The sequence below is a fragment of the Chrysochloris asiatica genome, unplaced genomic scaffold, assembly GCF_000296735.1.
Source record: "Chrysochloris asiatica unplaced genomic scaffold, ChrAsi1.0 scaffold00007, whole genome shotgun sequence".
In the NCBI taxonomy this organism is placed as follows: Eukaryota; Metazoa; Chordata; class Mammalia; order Afrosoricida; family Chrysochloridae; genus Chrysochloris; species Chrysochloris asiatica.
Genome location: NW_006408525.1, coordinates 3992194 through 4015490, shown reverse-complemented (window position 1 = coordinate 4015490; position 23297 = coordinate 3992194). Strand labels below are relative to the sequence as shown.

Sequence of the window (23297 nt, the reverse complement as noted above, 5' to 3'; positions counted from 1 at the left end):
TGAATAATTATTATCAGGACTGATTGTGAGGGTTGAAAATCTAAAGGTGGACATTTTAAATCTAAAGGAGGGGAGTGATTAACTTTTCTGTCTAGGAGCGGAGGACCCTAGGACCATCAATGGAGAAAAGCGGAGAGCGGGATCCTACCTAGAGTAGCAATGAGGCCTGAGATGGAGGCAGAGAAGACGTCGAGAGATGGAGTGGCTGGGGACTTGGGATCTGGAGATAGAAAGGGGCTAAGGACTGTGTGTGTGTGGGGGGGGGGGTAGATTCTTTGCTGGTTACCCAGATGTGGGGGGTGGGGTGAGGGGAGGGAGGGGAAGGTGGAGCACAGGGTAGGGAATAGACACAGGATAGTTTAGGTGCTGGGAAGCGAGGCAATATACAAGAAGGGTGGGGAATGGAAGGAGAACCATTAGGCAGGTTTGCATGGGCTAAATGGGACAGAGGTAAATAATGATGTATGCACAACCTTGGTACAGCAGGGTTCTGGGATACAGGAATTGAGGGATGGTTGGAATGAGCAAAAGGGGAAAAACAATGTTAAAATGCTTGGCAGTCTTTTGAATCTTGGTTTCCCTGGCATACCATTATAAAATAGACACTTGAGGGGGAGAGAAAGGAATAGCCAGAAATATCACCATAGAAAGCTTGTAAGTCCGTCTTCTACCTATAACTCGATTGGAATACCTAAAATGGGACTACTATGTGCCCAGTGAAGGAGGCATCCTGTGGAGCCTCTGCATAAGACCAATAACTCGTATTAGACAATTGTCTCTGTCCTAGTCTCTTCTGCTTCTAGTATTCTGATCACCAGTAAATTATTCCTCTTCATGGTTTCTCACATAACTCTTAGGCTTTCTTTGGAGATTTTCATTCTCTTTTCTTTTAGTTCTTCTAAGCATACTAGTGTTTAGAGCTTTCTCTTCTTATTTGGGCTTACATTACTTCACATCTACTCCTTTGCCCTTTCAATGTATTGCCCATTTCTGAAATCTTTGTCTTAATCTTTTGGATTTCTAATGGCAAGTTTTCTATTGTCTCAAAATTTGCATTTATTTTGTCTGTGTGTTCTTGTTACATTTTCCTGAATTCTTCTAAAGTTTTATTGTGTTCTCCTTTCTTTCCTTCAATTTCTATGGATCTTTTGAATTCTTTTTCAGTTAGTTTTATTACCTTTGTTTGCTCAGAAATGTCTTCCAGCTCTGCATCTTGTTTGAGCCATTCTCTTGTTTCTTCATGATAGCTAAAATTTTCTATTGTCTCCATGGCATTGTGAGGTTGTATTTGTAAAAACTAACAGTGCAGGGGGGAAACATTTTCCTGGTCTTGTGCCATTCTTACTGTCATATTTGAGTCCATTGCTGCAACTGCTATGTCAGTTCATATCATTGAAGCTCTCCCTTTTTTTCCTGACCCTTTCCATATTTGGTGTTTTCCAGAGATTGGTCCTTCCTCATAACGTGTCCAAAGTATGTGAGATAAAGTCTCGCTATACTTGCTTCTCAGGAAGTTTGGCTGTACTTTTGGCTGTACTTCTTCTAAGACAGATTTATTTTTCTTTTTGTCCATTGCAAATCAAAATAACAATGACAGGAGCTCTGGTAGTGTAGTGGTTACGAATCGGGCTGTGAATCTCATGATTAGCAGTTCGAAACTACCAGCTGTTCCATGGGAGAAAGATGAGGCTTTCTGCTCCCATAAAGATTTACAGCCTCGGAAACCCTGTACAGGGTCGCAATGAGTCGGAACCGACTCCACGGCACATAACAACAACAACATTGTCCATTGTATTTTCAGTATTGTTCTCCAGCCATTTACTGAATGTGTTCTAGCCCTGCCCTTTGCTCTTTATCTAAGATTGAAAAAGCACCATAAAGGTGTGATCCTTTCTACTGAGCACCTTATTCTGTGCCCATCATCTGAGATAAGCTTATTCCTGTTACACTGAAGTTCGGAGAGACAGCTTACTTAGTTCATTCAGCCACTTAGTCTGAGAACCAGAATTTAAAGTCAGGTCTTACTGAGTCTAAAAGCCAAAGTTGTGCATACTTGTGTGAAACTTTTAAATTATTATTTTCTTGCCTCTTTTACTGTTCTGTCTTCTGAAAATTTAGCCCTGATATAAATTCTTACCTAGGAAATATGTGTTATCTATTACCCACATCCAAAGGGCTTGCCTTGGAAAATGGAAAATGTCTATTAGGATTTAAAGCCTTTGGAAATGTTTTTCTCTGCTGAGTTCCAGCCGTGTGAAATATCCCTGGTTTTTGTCTAGCCCGTGTACTGTGTACTCTTTATTCTATCCAGGTTTTGGGTTCTAGAGCTCTACCATGCTCCTATCTCCTCTGTGATGTAGGTGTTCTGAATTCTTTATTCTAAAATAGCTGTCTCAGAAATACCTCTGTAGAACAGAGAACATGTTTCACTGTCCAGTCCCCAGCAAGTGAGGTCTCTCAGTAATGTTTGTCTCGGCAGATTGCTTACTTACAAATGCAACAGTGGGTCTGCTGTATGCTCATTGTGTGGTCACCAGCATTTTAAATCTTCCCCCAGTCAGTGTGGACACCTCAGGCAGGTTTACTGGAAAATTCCAATTGCCATACTAAGATTCTGTTTTAAATAAAACAATTGCAAAGGAGCTCAAGTTTTTCAGCAGATGAACTTATTTTTAACAGAAAGCAGCTTTCCAAACTGAGAGATGATTTTAAATTTCAGGTGCATTCTCAGGATACAGGTGAGATTTTATTATGTGGAGATGTAAGCAGCTGTCCTACTATCAACTGGGGTGCTGGGAAACCTAAGCTTTTGGCAACCAAAGAGTGAGCTTGGGCTTTCTAAGCTGTTGTCAGTTTAGAATTGTTACATTCTTATAGTTTAATAATATGCACGTGTAGTTTTAAATTTTGGTGTGTATTAAATGCATTCTGTAGATTTTTGTTGTTGAGTTGGTTCCTATACACAGTGACCCTGTGTAGGGTTTCTAAGGTGGGTTTGACCATCATCCTTGCTGTTAACAGTCCCAGTGCTTATCCTGTAGCTCCATGTGGTTGTTGTTAAGTGCTGCCGAGTTGGTTCTGACCCATAGCAGCCCTGTGCTGGGTTTGTCAATCATCCTTACCATTACTCTCTCCAATTTGGGAGGTATTTTACAGATAATTCCTCATGGGCTCAGAAAGTTTTACCTGTCCTGAGGATGCACAATTAGCTTAGCTACCTTTTGTTTTTTGATTAAGGACATTTTCAGTTAACTGTATGTCACTATAAATATTGATCAAATGTTTTGGCCCCCAAAGAGAGATAAGTAGTGAAAGGGAAAAAACAACCCAATGCCACTCATCAACCACACCGCACACCAGATTGCCCGTCTAGAGACTTTTATTCAGGGTGAGGAAGAGAAAGGTGACCTCTGCCAGAGAAGGCAGGAGGCAGAAGAGAAGAGAGAAGAAAAGAGAGAGGAGTCAACGGGAAGGGAGTGGTCTTATATAGGTTCAACAAGAAGGGAGTGGTCATTGCTAGGGTGATTTAGCTCTGGCCTATCAAAAGCCATGTTACCCTTTAAACTATGTGCCCTTGTAGTTTAGGGCGGGGAAACAGAAACCTAAGATTACAAAATGGAGTTGAAGGGAGGGGAGAGGGAAAAACCCGGAAGGTACAGCCTAAAATGGCAGACCTGATATTGTAACAAAGTAGTACTTGTCTCATTGGCTATATTGATAATACATTGACTTCCTTTTACTTCTGTTTAATCCATATATTGTCTGTGAGGCGCTCTGGTGGTGCAGTGGTTAAAGCACTTGAAAACTAAGCAGAGGTTGGTGGTAAGACCCCACCAGCAGCTCCAAGGGAGAAAGATGTGGCAATCTGCTTTCCTAGAGGTTTACAGCTTTGAAACCCTTTGGGCCAGTTCTACTATGTCCTGTATGGTTGCTTTGAGTTGGGATGAACTTGCTGGCAATGGGTTTGGGTGTTTTTGGCACTGTGAAGACAAAGTGCCTGCCTTTGGAGCTTACAATATGGGGAAGATCAACTGTAAACAAATGTACTTAGAGGTGAAGACAGTCTCATGAAGGAAACTAAAAGACAGTGAGAAAGAGACAATGACTGGAGCAAATCCTCAAGGTAAGGTGATGACGAAGCCCCTCTAAGGAGGTGAAGTTTGACATGAAACCTGAAGGATGAGGAAGAGCCAGTGCAGAGATCCTGAAGGGAGGAAGGAGCTTGGTGTGCCCTAAGAACTGAAAGTTCACTATGGTTCAAGCTAGCGAGCAGTAAGAAAAGTAGCAAGATATGTGGGGGGGCAGGAACTTTGATTCTAAAATGCAATGGGGAAGCCACTGAAGAACTTTAAGGGTGTGTGTAGGATTGATAGTGGATGATGTCTTGTGGAAAAAGAACTGGAGAAGGGGCAAGAATTGAAGCTGGGAGACCTTTAAGAGACTGATCTTCATACAAGACTGAAAATACTGTGGAGCGCACAGTCAGTGCCCTCAGGGAGATTCTATTCTAGTTAGAGGAGGCAGTTCACAAATTAATAATAGCAGCTTATATTAAGTATTATGTAGAAAATTTGAAAAAACAGCTGCCTTTGAGTTGATTTTGACTCATGGCCAGACTAGAACTGTGTTCCAGATGATTTCCAGTCCATTCTGCTATTGTTGGGCATTCATTTGGCTTGTTTTCAGTTTGGGTCTATTGCAGTAGTGCTGCCTTGAATAGTCTTGTATACAATGTATTTCTGTTGTAGAATACCTTTCTGGAAGTAGAATTGGAAAGCAAAGACATGGTTGGTTGGTTGGTTGCATGGATGGATGGATGATAATGTATAAAAGTGTTATGTATATATCTTTATCTATCCTAAGCAATTGTTTGTACCAATTTATTAGGCTTCCAGTGGATTAAGAGTTGGACTGCTAGCCCCAGTACCAGCCCTCCTTGGGAGAAAGATGAGACTTTTGCTCCCATAAAGATTTAAAGCCTTTGGAACCCTATGCAGAGTTGCTATGAGTTGAAACTGATTCTGCAACACATAACCACCAGCAATGCACTAGAGTTCAGTTGCTTTACATCTTTACCAACACTTGATAGTGGTTGTTTGGTGGTAGCGCATATGGTTTTATGACAAGGAAACGTTTATAAAATCTGGGAAATCCTGAAACATGCCCATATGTTGATGGGAAATTTCCAGTAGAAATGGAGAGCAAGTGCTCAGAGGTGGGCTACAGAGTAGACAGAATGATTTTTTTAAAAATATGATCAGGTACACTTCTCTTAAGGAGTCCTGATGTGGCGCTGTGGATTAATGCATTGGACTTAAATGTCTGTTTGAACCGTGAGGTCAGCGGTTCAGGCTCACCAGCTGCTCCTTGGAAATCCTATACAGGGTTGCTATTAGTCAGAACCAACTCAATGGAATTTAATAATAATAACACTTCTCTTAAAGCATATAACAAGGCTTTAAAAACTTTGGAAAAATGGAGTTCAAAGATAAATGGGTTTTTCCCACAAACTTGTTGAAAGCCTCTTTGTACAGACCATAAACTTCAGAGATTAAGCAACCTGGGTTTAAATCCTTGCTTTACTTACCTCTAGCTATGACCTTTGGCAAGTTACCTATGTCTCTGAATCTTGGTTTTCTTTCCTGAAAATGGGAAGAACAAATCTACCATGCCAAAATTGTTGTGAGGATGACTTGAGAAACAGGAGGTTAACGTACCAGCTCAGTGCCTGATAGATAAAAAGCATTCTGATTGTAGAATATTGGCTATGCATTTTCTTCTTTCCATCTCAAAATATGTAATTAACTTATTAGTTATTTCAAGGAGGTTTAACTAAGTCATATTGATAGACTTCACAGCATTTCCTTTCAGAGCCATTACAGTTTTTCTTTAATTGCTTTTTAAGGATAAGATAAAAGATGAAGCTAAGCCCATTCTGTATTAATGATCCATAACATGGAATGCTTTTCTGTATTCACTTACAGCATAGTTGCTTTTAACCATTCCAGGAATACAGTAGTGACAGTAGACAGAGTACAGAGTACCCTCAATGAGCTGGAGATGCTTCTGTAAGCCTTACTGTATATCCATTTTCTGATTTGCTGTGTCAGAAACATCCTTCTTCACACTTTTGTGGCTCATGGGTTATAGTGCCCACTTACTATTTCATGTCTCTGGGGTTTAGTGGGAATCTCTTATCCCACTTTTAGTGTATCAGGCTATCTGATGGTGTTGTTAAGTGCCTTCAAGTGTGTTCCAACTCATAGTGACCCTGTGTAAAGTTTTTGAGGAGCAACTGGTGAATTTGAACCACTGACTTTGTGGTTCAAACCAACCTTGTAGTCCAGTGCAATATCCCACAGCGTCACAACCATGCCAGTATGACTGCATGAATCTTAAGAAACAGGCATCATTGCACCAACCTCAGCACCAGAGACTCCTGGGGGTGGGGGGAGGTATGTTAAATTCTGTGGAATCAGTTTTGATTCAGAGCGACCCTGTGGGAGCAGGAGGTCTCATTTTCTCTTGAGGAGAGAGTGAATGGTGGGCTTGAACTGCTTGTCCTTGTGGTTCATAGTCTTATGCTTATCCTGTGGAGCCACTGTGTACCCTGGGGACATATGAGAGGGCTTCAAAAAGTTTGTGGAAAAATTCCATTATTTTTTCTTTCCCTTTTTCCATGAACTTTTTGAAACTCCCTTCTATGTGCCCCACTAATTGTATCAAAATTTGTTACCTCAAAAAAATATATATTTTTTTTCATTTCATTCAGAATGCCTCCTGTTATTGAAAACACACAGTTCCAACAAAAAATTCAAAACAGAAAATAATTTGGTCTTGAAAAGGTTAAAGTTGGGAAGCATTTTCGTTAGATACTTAAAATAGTTTCTATAAAGTCTTACTACAGTGGATTTACTATAAATGTACTGATTTTAAGATATAGTGTGTGCACCTGTGTCAAGCCTGTTATTGCAGTATCTGGGCACACAGAGCAGTTAATTAAAATCTCAACAGAGTGGGTGAGAGCAGTGGGGACCTTAATGCTGAGCTTGGTAGTTAGAAAGGTGGTTTGGAGTTGCACTACAAACCAGTACAGTTTTACTAGGACCCTGACATTGTGACCCTCCCCCGCCCTTCTCTCCTACGTCTTCATGGGAAAGTTCATGACACCACTAATTCACTTGAAATTATTTGCCTTGGGCAGGTGAACAAGTGGAGAAGTGACTGTTTAAGGAAAATTACATTATCTACCCTCTTGCCTTTAACCATGGCTCTGCTTAGTTTACCTGAAATAGGTCATCCATCTTACCCTGTTCTCTGTAATTTTCCTGTTCATCAGGCCTAAGTCTTCGAAGTAACACAGCATACCTATCAACCTGACAGAATTCCCATGTGCCAGCTAGCCATGCTCGCATCGTACCAATGGGTTCTTGCATAAACAATAATGACATTTTCTTGTGCATTCCTTCTATATCCCTCTTCTTTCTCCCCCTCAGGCAAAGTAGAAGAGGAAAGGCTGGCAGGTTTCAGAACAGCTCAGTAGGAGCGCAGTCAGAGACTACAGTTTGAGGATTAAATTCCAGGTCCATCTTTTCTGAAGAGCGTGAGAAGGAATTTTCAAGTCTTCAGTGAAGATTTGATAGCAGTTTTCTTTTAAGATCAGGAGGAAGTTTGCAGATCAGAGAGTTGTCACCGTAGGGAAAGTTCCTTACGATGCCCACAGTTGGTTCCAGTTTCAGTCCTTTAGTTATATAATCAGATTCTATTTGTGTGTCAGTTTAGGGATGGAGAAGAAAACCCCAACCACCATAAAGGCAAAAAACTTACTCTCCTGTCAGGTCGATTCCAACTCCTAATGACCTGTTAGAGTATAAATGCTCCAGAGTGTCAGTAAATCTTTAGGGGAGCAGATAGCCACATCTTTCTCCCTTGGAGTGACTGGTAGGTTTGAATCACCAACCTTGTGGTTACCAAGACCAGCACTTAAGCCACTGTGCCACCAGGGCATCTTTTAGGAATGAGAGATGTGAAAACAAACCTATGAGGCATCTCTCCTCTGTCACAAGGGCTCTCTATGAATCAGAATGGACTCAGCAGCACCTAACAACAGCAAACAATGAATCGATTGACCCTGCACTCTACTGATGCCTCAGTATACCCCTCAGTTTTCAACTCAGTCACCTTGACTAGGAAGACTTCTAGACTCTTCTTGCCTCAAGACTGGGCTACATGACCTTGCTGAGTGCTTCCAGGACATCTGGCATACTTTAGTTCATAGCACCAATCAGACTCTCTTTTCAATGCTCATTGACTCATCAGTTCCCCTAAAGTAGGGCCTTGAATGGTGTAAACAGTTTGCTCTTGACTTCTAATCCAAGGGTTAGTGGTTCTCCGTGTTGCAGAATAAAGGCCAGGTAGTCTACTTCCTTTCCTGGTGACTTACTTCCTTAGATAACAGTCATTGAAAACCCTATGGAACACAGTTCCACTCTAAAACACGTGGGGTCTCTGTGAGCTCAACAGTAACAGGGTGGGTTTTTTAAGGGCAGGTTGCTTTCTCTCTAAGAATTGACTTGTTTCTCTCTAAAAATCCTGGCCTGAAATTCTAGAGCACACAATAGATGTACAACTCTTTGGAGCATGTTCTTTTATTGTGATTCAAGTTATAGGTTGTTGTTGTTAAGTGCCGTCGAGTTGATTCTGACCCATAGCGACCCTGTATAGGGTTTCCAAGGATCAGCTGGTGAGCTTGAACCACCAACCTTACAGTTCAAACAACTTTGCAGTCTGATGCATTAGCCCACAGCGCCACAACAGGACTCCAGGTTATAGGTTGTTGTTATGTGCCGTGGAGTCGGTTCTGACTGACTCATGGCGACTCTGTACAGGGTTTCCGAGGCTGTATAATTCTTTACAGGAGCAGACAGCCTCATCTTTCTCCCAAAGAACGACTGGTGGTTTTGCGCTGCTGACCTTGAGGGTAGCAGCCTGACTTGTAACCACTACGCTACCAGAACTACGGGCATAGAGGCTGGGATTTATAGCACATGATTTTGGGGGGCACACAATTTAATCCATAAAATAAATGACATTACTAAAATGACCATTTTTTCCTCCACCTCCTGAAATAGCCCTGAAGAGAAGTTGAATTTCAACAGAGGGCTTTCCAGATTGACTGGAGTACTTTTTGTTGATCAAGATAGGAAATGTTCCTTTTTGATATTTAAATATACGACCATAAGAGTCAAAGCTTAGGCTCTCTGCTCCTCCCTGTTCCACAGTCAGCAGCAGCAGCAGCAGCAGCATCGCTGAGACATGATGGAGAAGGTCAGAGTCAACAGATTATTGGGCACCTGGTCACCAGGGCTGCCGTTATACTGGCAAAGTGGAGGCTGTTGCCATCAACGACCCCTTCATTGACCTCAACTATATGGTCTATATGTTCCAGTATGATTCCACCCATGCAAAGTTCAATAGCACTGTCAAGGCTGAGAACAGGAAGCTTGTCATCAATGGGAAGCCGTTCTCTGTCTTCCAGGAGCGAGATCCTGCCAACATCAAATGGGTTATGCTGGTGTTGAATATGTTGTAGAGTCCACTGGTGTCTTCACACCTTGGAGAAAGTTGGGGCTCACTTGGAGGGTGGTGCCAAATGGGTGATCATCTCTGCTTCTGCTGCTGATGCCCCCATTTTGTGATGGGCGTGAACCACGAGAAATATGACAGCACCCTCAAGATTATCACCAATGCCTCCTGCACCAACTGATTGGCCCTCTCTGGCTAAGGCCATCAATGACAACTTTGGCATTGTGGAGGGACTCATGACCCCAGTCCGTGCCATCACTGAGACTCAGAAGACTGGATGGTCCCCTCTGGGAAACTGGTGTGATGGCTGGGGGGCTGCCCAGAACATCATCCCTGCATCTATCAGCTCTGCCAAAGCTGTGGGCAAGGTCACTCCTGAACTGAACAGGAAACTCACTGGCCTGGACTTCTGCGCCCCCATTCCCAACATGTCTGTCGTGGATCTGACCTGCCATCTGGAGAAAGCTGCCAAATATGACTTCAAGAAGGTGATGAGCACTGGTGAGGGGTAGTGAGGGAAAAACAGTAATGAAGCTTCAAGCTATGTCCTACCACATTCAATTTCTTTGTGATCCTGGGTGTAGACCTGGTTGGCCAGCAGTATGGCAAGACCTGGGGACTCCTGAGTCAGTGACATAACCACAAAGGACTAGAGTGGAGAGTGAAACATCCATCTGATAAGAAGTGAGTGGATATGCACAAGAACATTCACACTGTCAGATAGTACCCACTTGACCTGGCTTCAATGGCTGGATGATCAGAACTTAACTAGAAAAGAAAGAGGAAAAAAAGAGTAATCTGATACAATTTGGTGAACTTGACCAACACCTATGGATGCAGTAGCTCAAAAGGGGGAACAAATTTTTACAGTGAGGATCATTCCTACCCCCTCCATACACAGAGTAGACAGGGATGGGCAACTTGGACATTGGCTACCCAAAATAGGGGGGGCTGGCTACAAAGGCAAGAAGTGACTGACTGGCTTACAAGCTTTCAAGAGGGAATCTAGATCCAGAGGGTGGTTCTTGCAGAAGGCAGTATCTCCACTGAGTAGTATCCAGTCTGGGCAGCATTGATGAAAGGAGATGGGGATAGGACTCTAGTGGTACAATAGTGAATAATTGCTGTCAGGACCAACAGTGAAGGTTGGAAATGTAAAGGTAGATATTTTGTAGCAAAACAAGGGGAGTGGTTAATTTTGCAATCCAGGAGCTGGAGGGCCCTGGAACCATCAAGGGAGAAGAGCCACAGGCAGGCTGGAGTGCATGACCGTACCCAGAGAAATAGTGACACCAGAGATGGAGGCAGAGAGGTGGAGAGATGGAGTGGCTGGGGACTCTAGACCCAGAGAGGGAGAGGGGGCTTTGTGCTGACGACCTAGGTGCAGGCTTGCAGGGTATATACCCTTTGGTTGTTTGATGATTACATGGAGGGGATTGTAATCATGGTAACGAAATGATATACGATAGGGTGAGTGTTCTCCCATGTAAACTACCACATAATTCACAATAAAACTTTTTTTTTAAAAGGAAAACAAAAAAGATTGCTCCTTGGGTTCCACTTCACACATGCACTGATTTATTTCAAACACGACGTGTTTACACATGCCTCTGCAGTCAGTGGACAGCTGCAGACAAGTTCTTTCAGTCAGACACTCTTCCTAGTCTCGTTAGGGAGTCTTCCATATTACAGTCCATATTACATATTACTTCCATATTACAGTGCAAAAAAAATGTGGTGAAGCAGGCATCAGATGGTCCCCTACAAGACATCCTGGGCTACACTGAAGACCAGGTAGTCTCCTGTGACTTTAACGGTGACACCAACTCATCCACCTTTGATGCTGGGACTGGCATTGTACTCAAAGACCGTTTTTCAAGCTCACTTCCTGGTATGACAGTGAATTTGGTTATGGGTGGTGGTCCTTATGGTCCAGGTGCACATGGCCTCCTAGCAGCTCTAGCAACCGCACTAGAGGAAGGGAGAGGCACTCACTTGCTGGGGAGTCCTTACCCCAACTGGGTCTCCCAACATATTGAGAAGCTCCCATCTCAATTTATGTTCCATCCAGGTCCCCTGGAGAAGGGGAGGGACTTAGAGAGCCCAGCCTTGTCATGTGTTATCCATATAGTACACTGTACCCAGCCCCCCACTCTAAAAAAAACCCACAAACAAACAAAAAGTCAAACCTTAATTTACTGATTTCAGTGAATCTGTTCTGTTAGACTGAGCAGGTCTAAGATGTTAGAAGCTTTCCATCTACCTCCTTTCCATAATAAACCCCCTCCTCCCAGACACACGCACACACCCCTTGGGATAGACATAGTTCTCCACATAACGTGTGTAATAAGATAATGGCATGTTTTAAGTCTTGTCACAGAGGCAGGTCCCTCTTTTAAGAGCAACCAAATACTTGAACAGGTCGGAGACTTCTTTCCCACGTTTAGAGGAGGAGATAGTTAAGGATAGAACCAATGTTGAGAGACTAAAAACATTATTTAGGAAAATGGGATCTTGTACTCTAAGTGAAGTCTCATAGCAATATGGCTGAATTGTGCTCTAGTGCCTGAAACCCTTGGGGGCAGGGATATTGTGTGTGTGTGTGTGTGTGTGTGTGTGTGTGTGACAGAGAGAGCACGGCGCACAAGCCCTCTCCCCGACCCCAGCTGGTTTGACCTTAAGTGCTCATTTAAACACATCAATTTAAATAGAAGTTACAATTGGTCAGCTTTCCAGGTTTTTCCTGCTGATTTTCCCTTACCCACTTTGTGGCAAATCTACCTCTTGGGGAAAATGTGTGCAATGGAGGTTCCTTCCATGGGAGAAGAGCTTGTTTTCTTCTTGACTGAAATTCACTTCCCTTTTCCTTTTTATTTCATTCTCTCACCTTTCTCCTGCTGTCTTATCTTTGGCTAGATCTACTGTCAGTCACCTCAGCTCTACTTTGATCAAAGAGGTGACCTGTCTCCTGCCCAGAGGTATTCCATGTCCCTAATCACTTAAAATTGAAAGTACCATGGGCTGTCAAAAGAACAAACAGATCTGTGTTGTAAAAGTGCGGCCCCATAGTGTTCCTTGGAGGCCAGGATGGCCAAACTTCGTCTCTCATACTTCGGACATATTGTCAGGAGGGACCAGTCACCGGAGAAGGATACCATGTTTGGTAAGGTCAGAGAAGAAGAGGAAGACCCCTAGTGAGACGGATTGGCAAAGTGGCAGCATCAGTGGACTCAAATGTGGTAACAATTGTGAGGTTGGCCCAGGATCAGGCAGTGTTTCATTCTCTTGTGCATAGGGTGGCTATGGGTCGGTACTGACTCGATGGCATCTAACAACAACAATCACTTGATCGCATTTCTTTTTAACACTAGCCAGTCCTCTATTTATTCCCTTCATCCATTACCAGCTTCTCTTGTATAATTTAAGCCTTTTGGAGTTTCCTCTGCTTTCTGTGATTATGTCTACATTTATCTTAGTGGCTCTGTTATTGTTAGGTGCTATCAGGTTGGTTCTGACTCCTAGCAACTCCATGCACCGCAGAACAAATCACTTGGCTGGTCCTAGGCCATCCTCACGATTGGTACCCTTGGCCCGTTGTTGCTTCTACCATGTCAATCCATCTTGCTGTGGGTTTTCCTCTTTTTTACTGACCCTATGACTTCTATCCAATTTTCCTAGATTCATACTTAATACCTACCATGTTCTTATTATTAATGGATATTTGTAGCTGTTTCTTCTCATTTTGGGTTGTGCCCCATCAGCCAATGAAGGTCCTGAAAGCTTTGCTCCATCCACATCAGTAAACTCTTAACTTTGAGGAGACAGTTCTTTTCTAGTTGTATTTTAAGTGCCTTCCATCCTGAGGGGCTCATGTCAGACCATGTTCTGCTGCTTTTCTCAAGGTTTTCAGTACTTAGCCATTCAGAAGTGGTCTGTCTCTCCTTCTGCCTAGTCTGTCTTAGTCTGGAAGCTCTGCTGAAACCTGCCCCCCCCCTCCCCCCCGTGACCCTGCTGGTGGTATTTGAAATAGCAGTAGCATCGCTGCCAGCCTCACAGTGACACACAAGTCACCACAGTACAACAGACTGACAGATGAGTGTTGGCCCTGGATTCCCCTTAGTTATGGCTTACTGCCTTCTCTCTTCCCTTAGTTATGGCTTACTGCCTTCTCTCTTCCCTTCACAGTCAAATTTCTTTTTTGTTGGGAGTCTTCAAATCCTCACTTTTCCCGAAACTGATCTGACACAGAGAGAGCACACTCATGCTTTCTGAAGGCTAAGTCCTGTGGGCATATTACATTCCACATTAACTCTCTGGGTCATTTGGCAGTGTTGTTGGTTCAGAACCCTCTTCCAGTTGTTCCACCTCTTTCAACGTTTTTTCCTTGTCTCTTCAGCTGGTTAACTTTCCTCTGCTTATTGTCCTTATTCTCAGAAGTTCTCCCAGACCCTTTCTGACCCAGACTATCTGTCTGCTCCGTGTCCTGCTGCACTCTGGATTTAAATACTTTCCGGTAGACTGAAGATTCCCAAACGTTTATCTTCAGCCCACACCCTCCCCTCTGTGCTTTATAGCCACCAGGATTTTCTGTGGGTATAATATTTTACCACACCTTCCTCCTTTACGCGGATACCTACTTTCTCTTCCTGGCCTTATCTCAAGTAATGAACCCATGATTTCTCCTATTGTCAAAGTCAGAGATCCTGGAATTCATCCTGTTCCGGATGTCAAAGATCTGCCTAGTTTTTTTGCTCGTATCCTCATTTCTTGCCAATACTACCAAAGTATCTTTAGGATCCATTCTCCTTGCTGCTTACTACCCTAACTGCCTACTCTAAAACTCAAATAAGATCATGAAACTTGCCTGCCCCTCCCCCCAATAAAATCCAGATTCCTTACCATAGAAGCCCATGTCCTTCAGGTTCTTCCATAACACGAAACTCATCTAGCCCGCTGATCCCTGATCCAGTTAAGTATTTTGTAGTTTCTTTGATGCCAGGGCACATGTGAAAATTCCTTCTACTACTGGTTTTCTGGTAAACCCCTACTCAATCCCATATGAAGATAGAGGGTGTGGAACCTCATTTGAGAAGTCTTTTTTTAACTTTACTTCATCTCCATAGAACTGATCTGTAACCCCCCACATACTGTGCAAATTTCTGTTAACACACATTCCAGAGTTTCCATTTGGATCTTGCATTTCTAGTTTTCTTCCTGTAATGTGGACGCCTTAAAGGTGGACACACTCACCTAGTCCTGGGAAGAGAGGGTACTGCCTTCAGTAAAGGTTGCATGCTTTATGCATGCATAAGAGCAGAGAGTTTAATAGAAAACCATGAACAATCATAGTCAGGCATACTATATATAGTTCAAAAAATCAAATAGTAATTATGGGGAAATTGCTAGGTTCATAAGAATTATAGTTAAAAGCTTCGTTCTAGTGATTGACTGTTGACTGTTGACTTCATGGCGTACAGCCTGCAGAGTGTCCAGAGAAGGGTTATGATTTGTCAGAGATAAGTACAGACCTTCATAGTAGAGCAAGGCTTGGGGCCCAAGCCTGATCCCAAGCCCCTTGATCTTTAGATCAGGACATTGTCTGTCTCATACTTCTTTCAGTATATGATTTGAAGAATTGCTTAATTCTTCTTCCAGAGGGTTACTAAGCCTCTGGAAGAAGAATTAAGTAGCTTACTCCCAAATATCTCATTTTAAAAGTTGCTCTTTATTATTCCATGTGAACTATTCATAGCAAATAAAGCAGATGAGATCCTTGTCTTCTGGGAACTAGAGTCATCAGACAAGTTAGAGTGAATCAGGGAGAAATGTTTTGTACATGCTGAAAATGGAATGCATATGTGGTTAGTTAAGACTCAAGTATTGTATAAGATTTATTCATTCAGCAGTTCTTGTTAAACCACTTGTCTACAGGGCATTGTAAGAACTGTCACAGTCCCTGTTCTCATGGGTCACAGGGAGACAGGTATTCATCAGAGATTTCTACAGATGTGAGTGAATTCTATCACAGATGATGTGTGGGAAAGCTTTAAAAAAATAAAAACCTTAATGAAGCTAGGAGGCTTAAGGTGTATGACCCAGTTACGTTTCCTTTGGTCCTCATTCTTTCCCTTTATAACATGTCATGAGTTCCCTCAGCTCTCCATGTCTGTGAGCTAAGAAAGTGCCTTTGTTAAAACAGTGAGTCAGAAAGTACTGTTCTTGGGTGTGTGCTGATTATCAGATTCTGATTCTAAGTGTCTCATTTAGTATCTCTGAAACAGTTAGGCTCAAAATGTCCGTATTGACTGCCATAGTGCATAGATAGAGAAAAACACACTGTTAGTACAGCCGTACTTGGCATTGTAGTGAGCCTTCTTTTAATCTTTAGCTTATTGTAAGATTTGAGAGGCTGCAGAGGGTATGGTTGTAGATGGTCTGGTGTATATGGGCATGGTTGCTGTCTCCTGGCAGGTGGAAAAGAGTAGAAAACACACACAATAAAGCAAAACAGAATATACAAACAGGCAACTAGCAATGAAAAGAGAAAATACCAAAGGAGAATAAATAAAAACAGGCAGCAATCAAAAAAAAAAAAAAAAAGAAAAAAATAGAAAAGAGGGATAATAAAATGGAGATATAGAAGAGATAAAAGGAAGGGAAATAAAAAACACTTAAAGAGACCAGGGCTAGGGAAGATGAAAAGAGAAAGAGTAATGAGCAGTAAAGGAAGACCAAAAGGTAAAAAAGAAGGTAAATGAGAAACAAAAGAAGGAAAAGCAAAAGTGGAGATAGGATAAAATTCAAGGAGAAGAAGTAAAACAATGAAAGGAAAAAACACAACACCCCCTTGCTCCCACAAAAACAAACTAACAAGCAAACTAGTGTAGCTGTTGGAACTGGAGAGGAGCTTATGAGAGGATGTGGGAGGGCTGGGACAGCTGAGTTGTTGGCCTTAGATGTGTTTCCTATAGGTCCTAGGGTTACCGATATTCAGTGCACTCAATCCAGAAGTAGTTCCAGGTGGCCCTTGATGGAGGCAGGGTGTCTGGTTATGAGGGTGTTTGTTAGACTAATGCTGGTCTGGTGGTTCTATGGGTTGTTTAGGTATGAAGCTGAACCTGTCTGAATCCAGACAGCAAAGAGGCACAGCCAACCCCCACCTCACACTGGTGGGGCTCACAACCACTTGGCTCTGAATTCCCAGAGAGCAGGGTCTGCGCTGGGAGGTGGATGATGGTGGAAGTTGACCCAGCCCTTTGGTCACCAGGTGAGCATGGGGGGAAAAAGAAGGAATCACACCCTTTTCATTGCCTATATGAATCTCCTCTGCCAGGCAACCAACCTACTGTCGCCTAATCTCACAAATGTTCAAGATGGTCGTGCCGATTTATGGCCAACTGTTTACCAGTGAGTCTTCCTCTCACTATCTCTGCTCAGCTTCTCCTCCCAGCAAGCACTAAGTCCGTTTCTCTAGCCATTCCTCTGAAGTTCAGGGTTCCAGGATTTTCATATGTGTCTGTTGTTACATTTGGTCTCGCATAGAGCTCTGGTGGCGTAGTGGTTACAAATAGAGCTGCTAATATCACGGTCAGCAGTTTGAAAATACCAACTTTTCCGTGGAAGAAAGATGAGGCTTTCTGCTCCTGTAAAGATTTACAACCTCGGAAACCCTGTACAGAGTTGCTATGAGTTGAAACTGACTCCATGGCACATAACAACAAAAATCTTTGTTGTAGAGGGTCTGCCACCTTGCTGGAAGACATAAAATGTTTTTGTTTCATAAAGATTTCTGTTTTGTAGCAACACTGTGACTTATCCTGGTATAGCTTCTTAGATTGGGGTACAAATTACAAGAGTAGTTTACCTGGTGGATAGGAGGAAAAATCAAGGGGCAGCATGGTATAGGGAAAAGAGCATTGGGTTCAGAGTCTGAAGATGTGGGGTTGTAGACTCTTAGCTCTGTATATAAACTATACCCATGTGACCTTGACTTAGCTTAGGTGGTCTCATTTTCCCATGGTTGGTGCATAACATTATATGTGTATGATGAAAACACTGAACTTTATCTGAGTTCAAGGAGCAAGGCCCTATTCCTGAAAAATGTAGCTGTCAGGCCAATTGTATTTGCTAAGGTAAGAAACTGTTTGAAGTTAGATCTGAGATTTAACCCTAAATCAGGGATCAGCAGCCTTGTGCCAGTTTGGCAATCTGCAGCATTCTTGCAGAGCAGGTGCCTATACATACCTCTTCTGTGCAACAACAGGCCAGTAGTGGTAGAGGAGGTGGCAGGCAACCTATGGCCCCTGAAAACATACCCTCCCATCAGCTCTGGTGAGGATGGAGTAACCCTACACACCTATACCCTGGAAATGAAGCAGTAGTAGAGAGAGGTATGTCAGAAGGCTGACATTTTTCTTTCTCCCATAACCAGATTTTATAATGTGGGCAACTTGCTGCAACTGGTTCTGCCTGGATGGACAGCCTGAAGAAGCCCCACCACCCCAGGGAGCCAGGACGCAAGCCTATTCCAATCCTGGATACAGCTCCTTCCCTTCCCCAACAGGCTCTGAGCCCAGCTGCAAGGGCTGTGGGGCCCACTTTGCCAGCACAGCCAGGAAGGTGAGTGTTAGAGTTTCTATCTGCTCTGCTGCTATAAGCTCAGGGCCTCAGGCCTGCTGTCTTACCTTTGCTGGTACCCCAGACTCTCATCACCTCATAGAACTGTCCATGAAAGACTAACCTAAGCAAAAGCAAAGCATCTGAACATAGCTCTGGAGCCACATGGGCCTGAGTTCAGATAGCAGCTTTGTGGACTTAAACTGTCTGTGATTCTTTCCCCCATCTATAAAATGGGGATGATAATGATACCTGTCCTACAGTGTTGTTGTGAGAATCGAATAAACTGTGAAGTAAGCTATGAAGGGTGCCCAGTGTGATACCTGGAACATAGCCAGCACTCAGTATTAGTGCCTTTCCTTAGCCACAATCATAAACGCTTTAACTGCAACACATTCTTTTTATCTAAAGCAGTGTCAAGGACAGGACACCTCAGGTACACCAAGACCCTAACAAGACAGATTAGAGCTTATTTACTGTAGCTGATTTTGTTTGAATTGCTGGGTAACCATGCTTCCCAGATTGGCTAGAAGGAAAAAACAGTCTTGGCTGAGTAATGAGGTGTGGGTGTGGGCCATCCCTTTGTCAATGCCGGGGAGACAGCATGTTCTCTGTGGTCAAGCAAGACTGGGGCAGAGGGTGAACTCTGACCTGGATAAGGAACTGCATTCTGAAACCGCTCTTCTGCAAGATGAGATTTGCAGTCTAGAATGGGTGGGTGAATATGATGTTAAAATGGTGATAATGGGAAGTTGAGAGGAAATATATATATATTTTTAAGTATATGTTTCCTTTAATCCGCATAGTAACTATGTGCTGTAGCTTTTAACCCTAACTCACATTTTACATATGGGAACCTAAGGCTCAGAGTTTAAAATGAAAAAAAAAAACTATATATTTCAAGTTCCTGAGGATTAGCTAAAGAGGCATTAAAACATCCATTCTTTTCTCTGTGCTTTGTAGCGCCCCCGGGCCCACATAGTCATTAAGTGGCAGAACTGGGATTCAAACCTAGGTCTTTGTACCACCTCCTCCAGATGCTAGAATGCAGTGTTGACCATGCACCCTTCTGTACCTTTAGGCTGATACAGGATTGGCATTTTGCCTTGTGCTGTAGTGCAGTGAAAGGTGTCAGATAGCTGAGCTTTGTTGTGATTTGCTTGGCTACCCCGAGTCACTGTGAGAATTCAGCCAGAGAGACTGCTTCAAGTGAACAGAGAGCTGTGACGGGGGGTTGAGGCAGTAGATTGAGACTGAATCGGAGAGAAGCAACTCATTGCCACATGAATGTTCCTCAGTAATGAAAGGGAAGTGATGTTACTGGGCACTTGTGTATTGACACTGTGCTTGGCACTCATTTTGCATTATCTCATTGAATCTTCATAACAAGCTCTGAAGAATGTATTGTTATGTATCCCCATTTTATAGATGAAGAAATGGCTCATTTTTATCTAAGGCAGTAGTTTCAAATATTCTTCATGTGCAGCAGGAGTGGATAGCCAGATCCCTTGCTGTTTCTATGGTTTGACACTGAAAAAGCTGGGAACTACTGCTGGTAGAAGTGGAAAGGTAATTGACAAGAAAGGAATAGGAATGGTCCTTGTGTAAATGAGACAACATGAGTTTGCAGAATTGTTTTTATCTTTTTTTTTTTTTTTAAACATCAGTTATACTCTGTGAGTGGAAATGGGGAATCTGAAAAGAGGGCAGTGGTGGTGATCTAGGCTTGGGGATTAACATGGTAAGCATGATGAGGGAGCCAGAGGATCTAGAGTTCTTGACATTTCTCAGGTAGAAGAGAGAATGTGGGCAAATGAGGAAATTACCCCAAAGAAAAGAGAATGATGGTTAGGTGAGAATGGAAAGACATTATTTTTCTTTATAGTGGTTACCACAGCCTGACAAACATTCTTATTTATTGTCTCTTCTTAGTTTGGGCACATTAGAAACAAGGAATTCTTTGTCAGTTTTGTTCATAACTGTATCCTCAGTGCTCAGAACAGTGACTGACATGTAATAGATAGGCAATACACTGTAAAACAATGAATGAATGAATGGACAGATGAAATTGAGAACACTCTGAAAAAGAGGAAGTAGGTCAAAGTTTCTGTTTGTATTACTCCCTGGTTGGCAATTCAATGCTGCATATTAACACTGAGGGCCCAATTCTGTACCAGCAGCCTGCTAGTTGCTAGCTTAACAACAACAACAATAGCTGGCTACATAAGTTAGGTGCCAGGGAATCAAACAATGTTGATTAAATTGAGACATAAGATGAGCATTTTAGCTGGATGAACATTTTTTTAAAACAACTTTTTATTGTGAACCAAGTGAAAGTTTGTCGATAAGATCATCAATTTTATAGTCAACAGATTACACCCTGTTTCCTCTCAGTGATCGCAGTCCCCTCCATTCAGCAACAGTTATCCCGCTTCCTCCCTGTGCTTCCTGTTGGCCAGGAACGATTTATTGATTTGCAAAGCATTGGCAGAATGCTTTGCAACTAGTTTGGGACAAGTGCAGGATGTATCTGAGAACTGTGAATGGCCTGGTTGGCCAGAGTACAGGCTTAGGGTCTGGTAGTGAAGGGAAGGGCCTGACGGCCATTTGTAGCCAGCAAACAAGGAGTCATCCGAAAGAGTTTGAATGAAGGCACAACAGGATCAGTCCTAATTCAAGCAGCTAACTTGACCTCCTTAGGAGACTCGTTTAATGGAGTGCCTAGGAGTACCAGTTAGGAAGCTTTTGTATGCTGGGCTGGTGGGGAAGGGGCTGATAGATATTCATTCAGTGAGCAACTCTTTGTGCCAGGCCCTGTGAAGCAGTAGGTGTTACCCCATTTGATAAGGGAAAAGTCAGACCCAGCAACACTACATTATGTAACTTCCAAGTTACAAGGCCACACAGCCATTAGGTAGCAGGGCAGAATTTGATCCAGTACCATCTGGCTTCCAGAGTCCTGGTGTGGTGCTGTAGGATCAGCACTGGACTGCTAACTACAAGATCAGCAGTTCAAACCCACCAGCTGTTCCTTGGAAACCCTAGACAGACAGAGTCACTATGAGTCAGAATTGACTCCAAGACAACACTTAGCAGCAGCACCACCACCATCGTTTGGTTCCACAGCTTGCTCTTTATCCAGGATACCCCTTTTCAGAGGAAAAGGGTGAGTCGGAGGTGACAGGCTGTAGGCCTGTGTGCCCAGGAAGAGCCTGGTGATGACTGATGTGAGGAGCTGTTTTATTCACTGGGAAATAAATGGTTGGATCTCTAGTGTGTGTTAGGCATTTGCTAGGTTAGAGTACCAGAGATGAAAGTGGAGCACACAGGCAGATAGGAAGAAGGGCAGATACAGAACCTAGAAGTTGCTGCAGCTAAAGAGCTGTTGTGGGAGGAAGAGAAGTCCCAATGTGGGTGGAAAAAGATGGGTGTTTGTATGATGTTTGCTTGCCACAGAAGTATGAGTTTTGTGAATATTAAAGATGTTTTTTCCTGTGTGAGAGTTTTTCATTTGTAATTTCATGCTTAAGTGGAACAATGTTCTTATCTTAAGGGTTTGGCATTTAACAGCCAGAGGCATTTAAAATGTCTTTTCTGGAAGTTGTTGAATTGAAATGATTACATCCTACTGTCTTTTTAATTCCCCCCCCCCCCCTTTTTTTTTTTTAAATTTTTTATTATGGGCAGTATTTTCCAAAAACTCACTAGGTACAAAGCACAGATAGCATTAAGGGACTTACAGAGGCATATCAGTAAGATGTGTCTCCTGCCTCTCCTAGAGTTCCAAGTCTTAGAAGTGGCAGGCAGTGATGTTGCCACAGCCAAGTAGCCCATCTCTATTAATAATGTCTGCATGTGGTTGAGCGGCAGCCCTGACAATGCTGGAGGGTTTGGAGCCCAGTTTAAGGAGGAGGAGGTTGTGTTTAGAAACACCAAGTGGTAGATACTCAAATTTTGGAGTGGAAAGGAGGTGAGGGGTGGTCCTAGGTACCTGTAAAAGCTCAGAGATGAAGCAAAGGGTAGAAGGAATAAAAGATGTTGGGGTTAATCTTATGCTAAGATTTTGTATACGCTGTCTCTTGTGATACTTCCATTAATCCTTTGAGGAGGACTAACCTTTCCTACTTTCCAGGTGAGGAATGGGATGCTTTGGGAGGTGCCCCAGTTAGATCCCTTAGCCAGCAAGTGGTCAGCTGGGACTCTGTTATAATCATGTCATTTCTCTGGCTATCCCCCCCTCCAGTGGGCTGGAGAGTGGGATTCCTTTATGAAGTGGGGGCTGGTGTGATGAGAAGTCGAATCTGAGCAGTATCAAGGGCTACAAGTGGGGCAGTGGGGAGGGAAAGGGTCACATGGGAAGGACAGACTGGCAAAGAGGAGTAAGCAAAGAAACCTCATAGGATCTCTGGAAGGTGGTACTTGCTGAGGTGCCTGGCCAACTTGTGGTTGTTGCATGCTTGTGTGTACTCTTGGCATTTCTGCAGGCATGCTGCCTCCATTAATTCATCTTTCTTGCCATCTTGTTACTCAGTTGGTGTGAACCATTTGCTAGAATTTATCCCTCGTGTTTCCTTTGCTCATTCAGCCCACATTTGTTGGCATCCCTGTTTTCCTTTTCCTTTGTTCTCTCTTGCCTCTGCAAACTGGGATTCTAGCCTCCAGCATTATCATTGCCCTCCTCCTTGAGGGCATGCTTCAGGTGCCCGCTTACTTCAGAGACACTGGTGAGCAGGGGTACAGGGGAGTTTGTGCTATCTTTACATTCTGATCTTGCATTCAGTGAGTCACACATAGTTGAAGAAAAGAACCTAAGAGCTGTTCGGATCTGGCCGATTGAGCAATTCAGGGCTTCATAATTGTGTCAAGCTAGGTCTTGTCAAACTCCATTAGCTTGAGTAATGGTCCATGTCACAACCTACAGCTTTGATGATACTGAAGCGTCTTCATTCCACCTCCAGTCATGCTAAACACACGTTTATTTCCCAATTGGGAAACATTAGGTATGACTGTAACCCAAACACCCCAAAACATCCATTTTCTATCTGAGTGGCTGCTGGCCCCCACAGCCTTACCATGCTAGCTCAGCTGTATGTCTT

At 43.1% G+C, this 23297-nt stretch overlaps 1 protein-coding gene and 1 pseudogene across 1 annotated transcript in view; one reads left to right on the top strand and one right to left on the bottom strand.

The window, feature by feature from the left end:
* Positions 1-23297, top strand: part of RFFL (ring finger and FYVE-like domain containing E3 ubiquitin protein ligase) — a 107619-nt gene that overhangs the window by 74450 nt on the left and 9872 nt on the right. Inside the window, exon 2 of the mRNA XM_006832321.1 lies at positions 18017-18204. Coding sequence (XP_006832384.1) covers positions 18025-18204 — 180 coding nt within the window. The 5' untranslated portion in view covers positions 18017-18024. The remainder of the gene's footprint in view (positions 1-18016; positions 18205-23297) is intronic.
* LOC102833061 lies at positions 9632-11357 on the bottom strand (annotated as a pseudogene).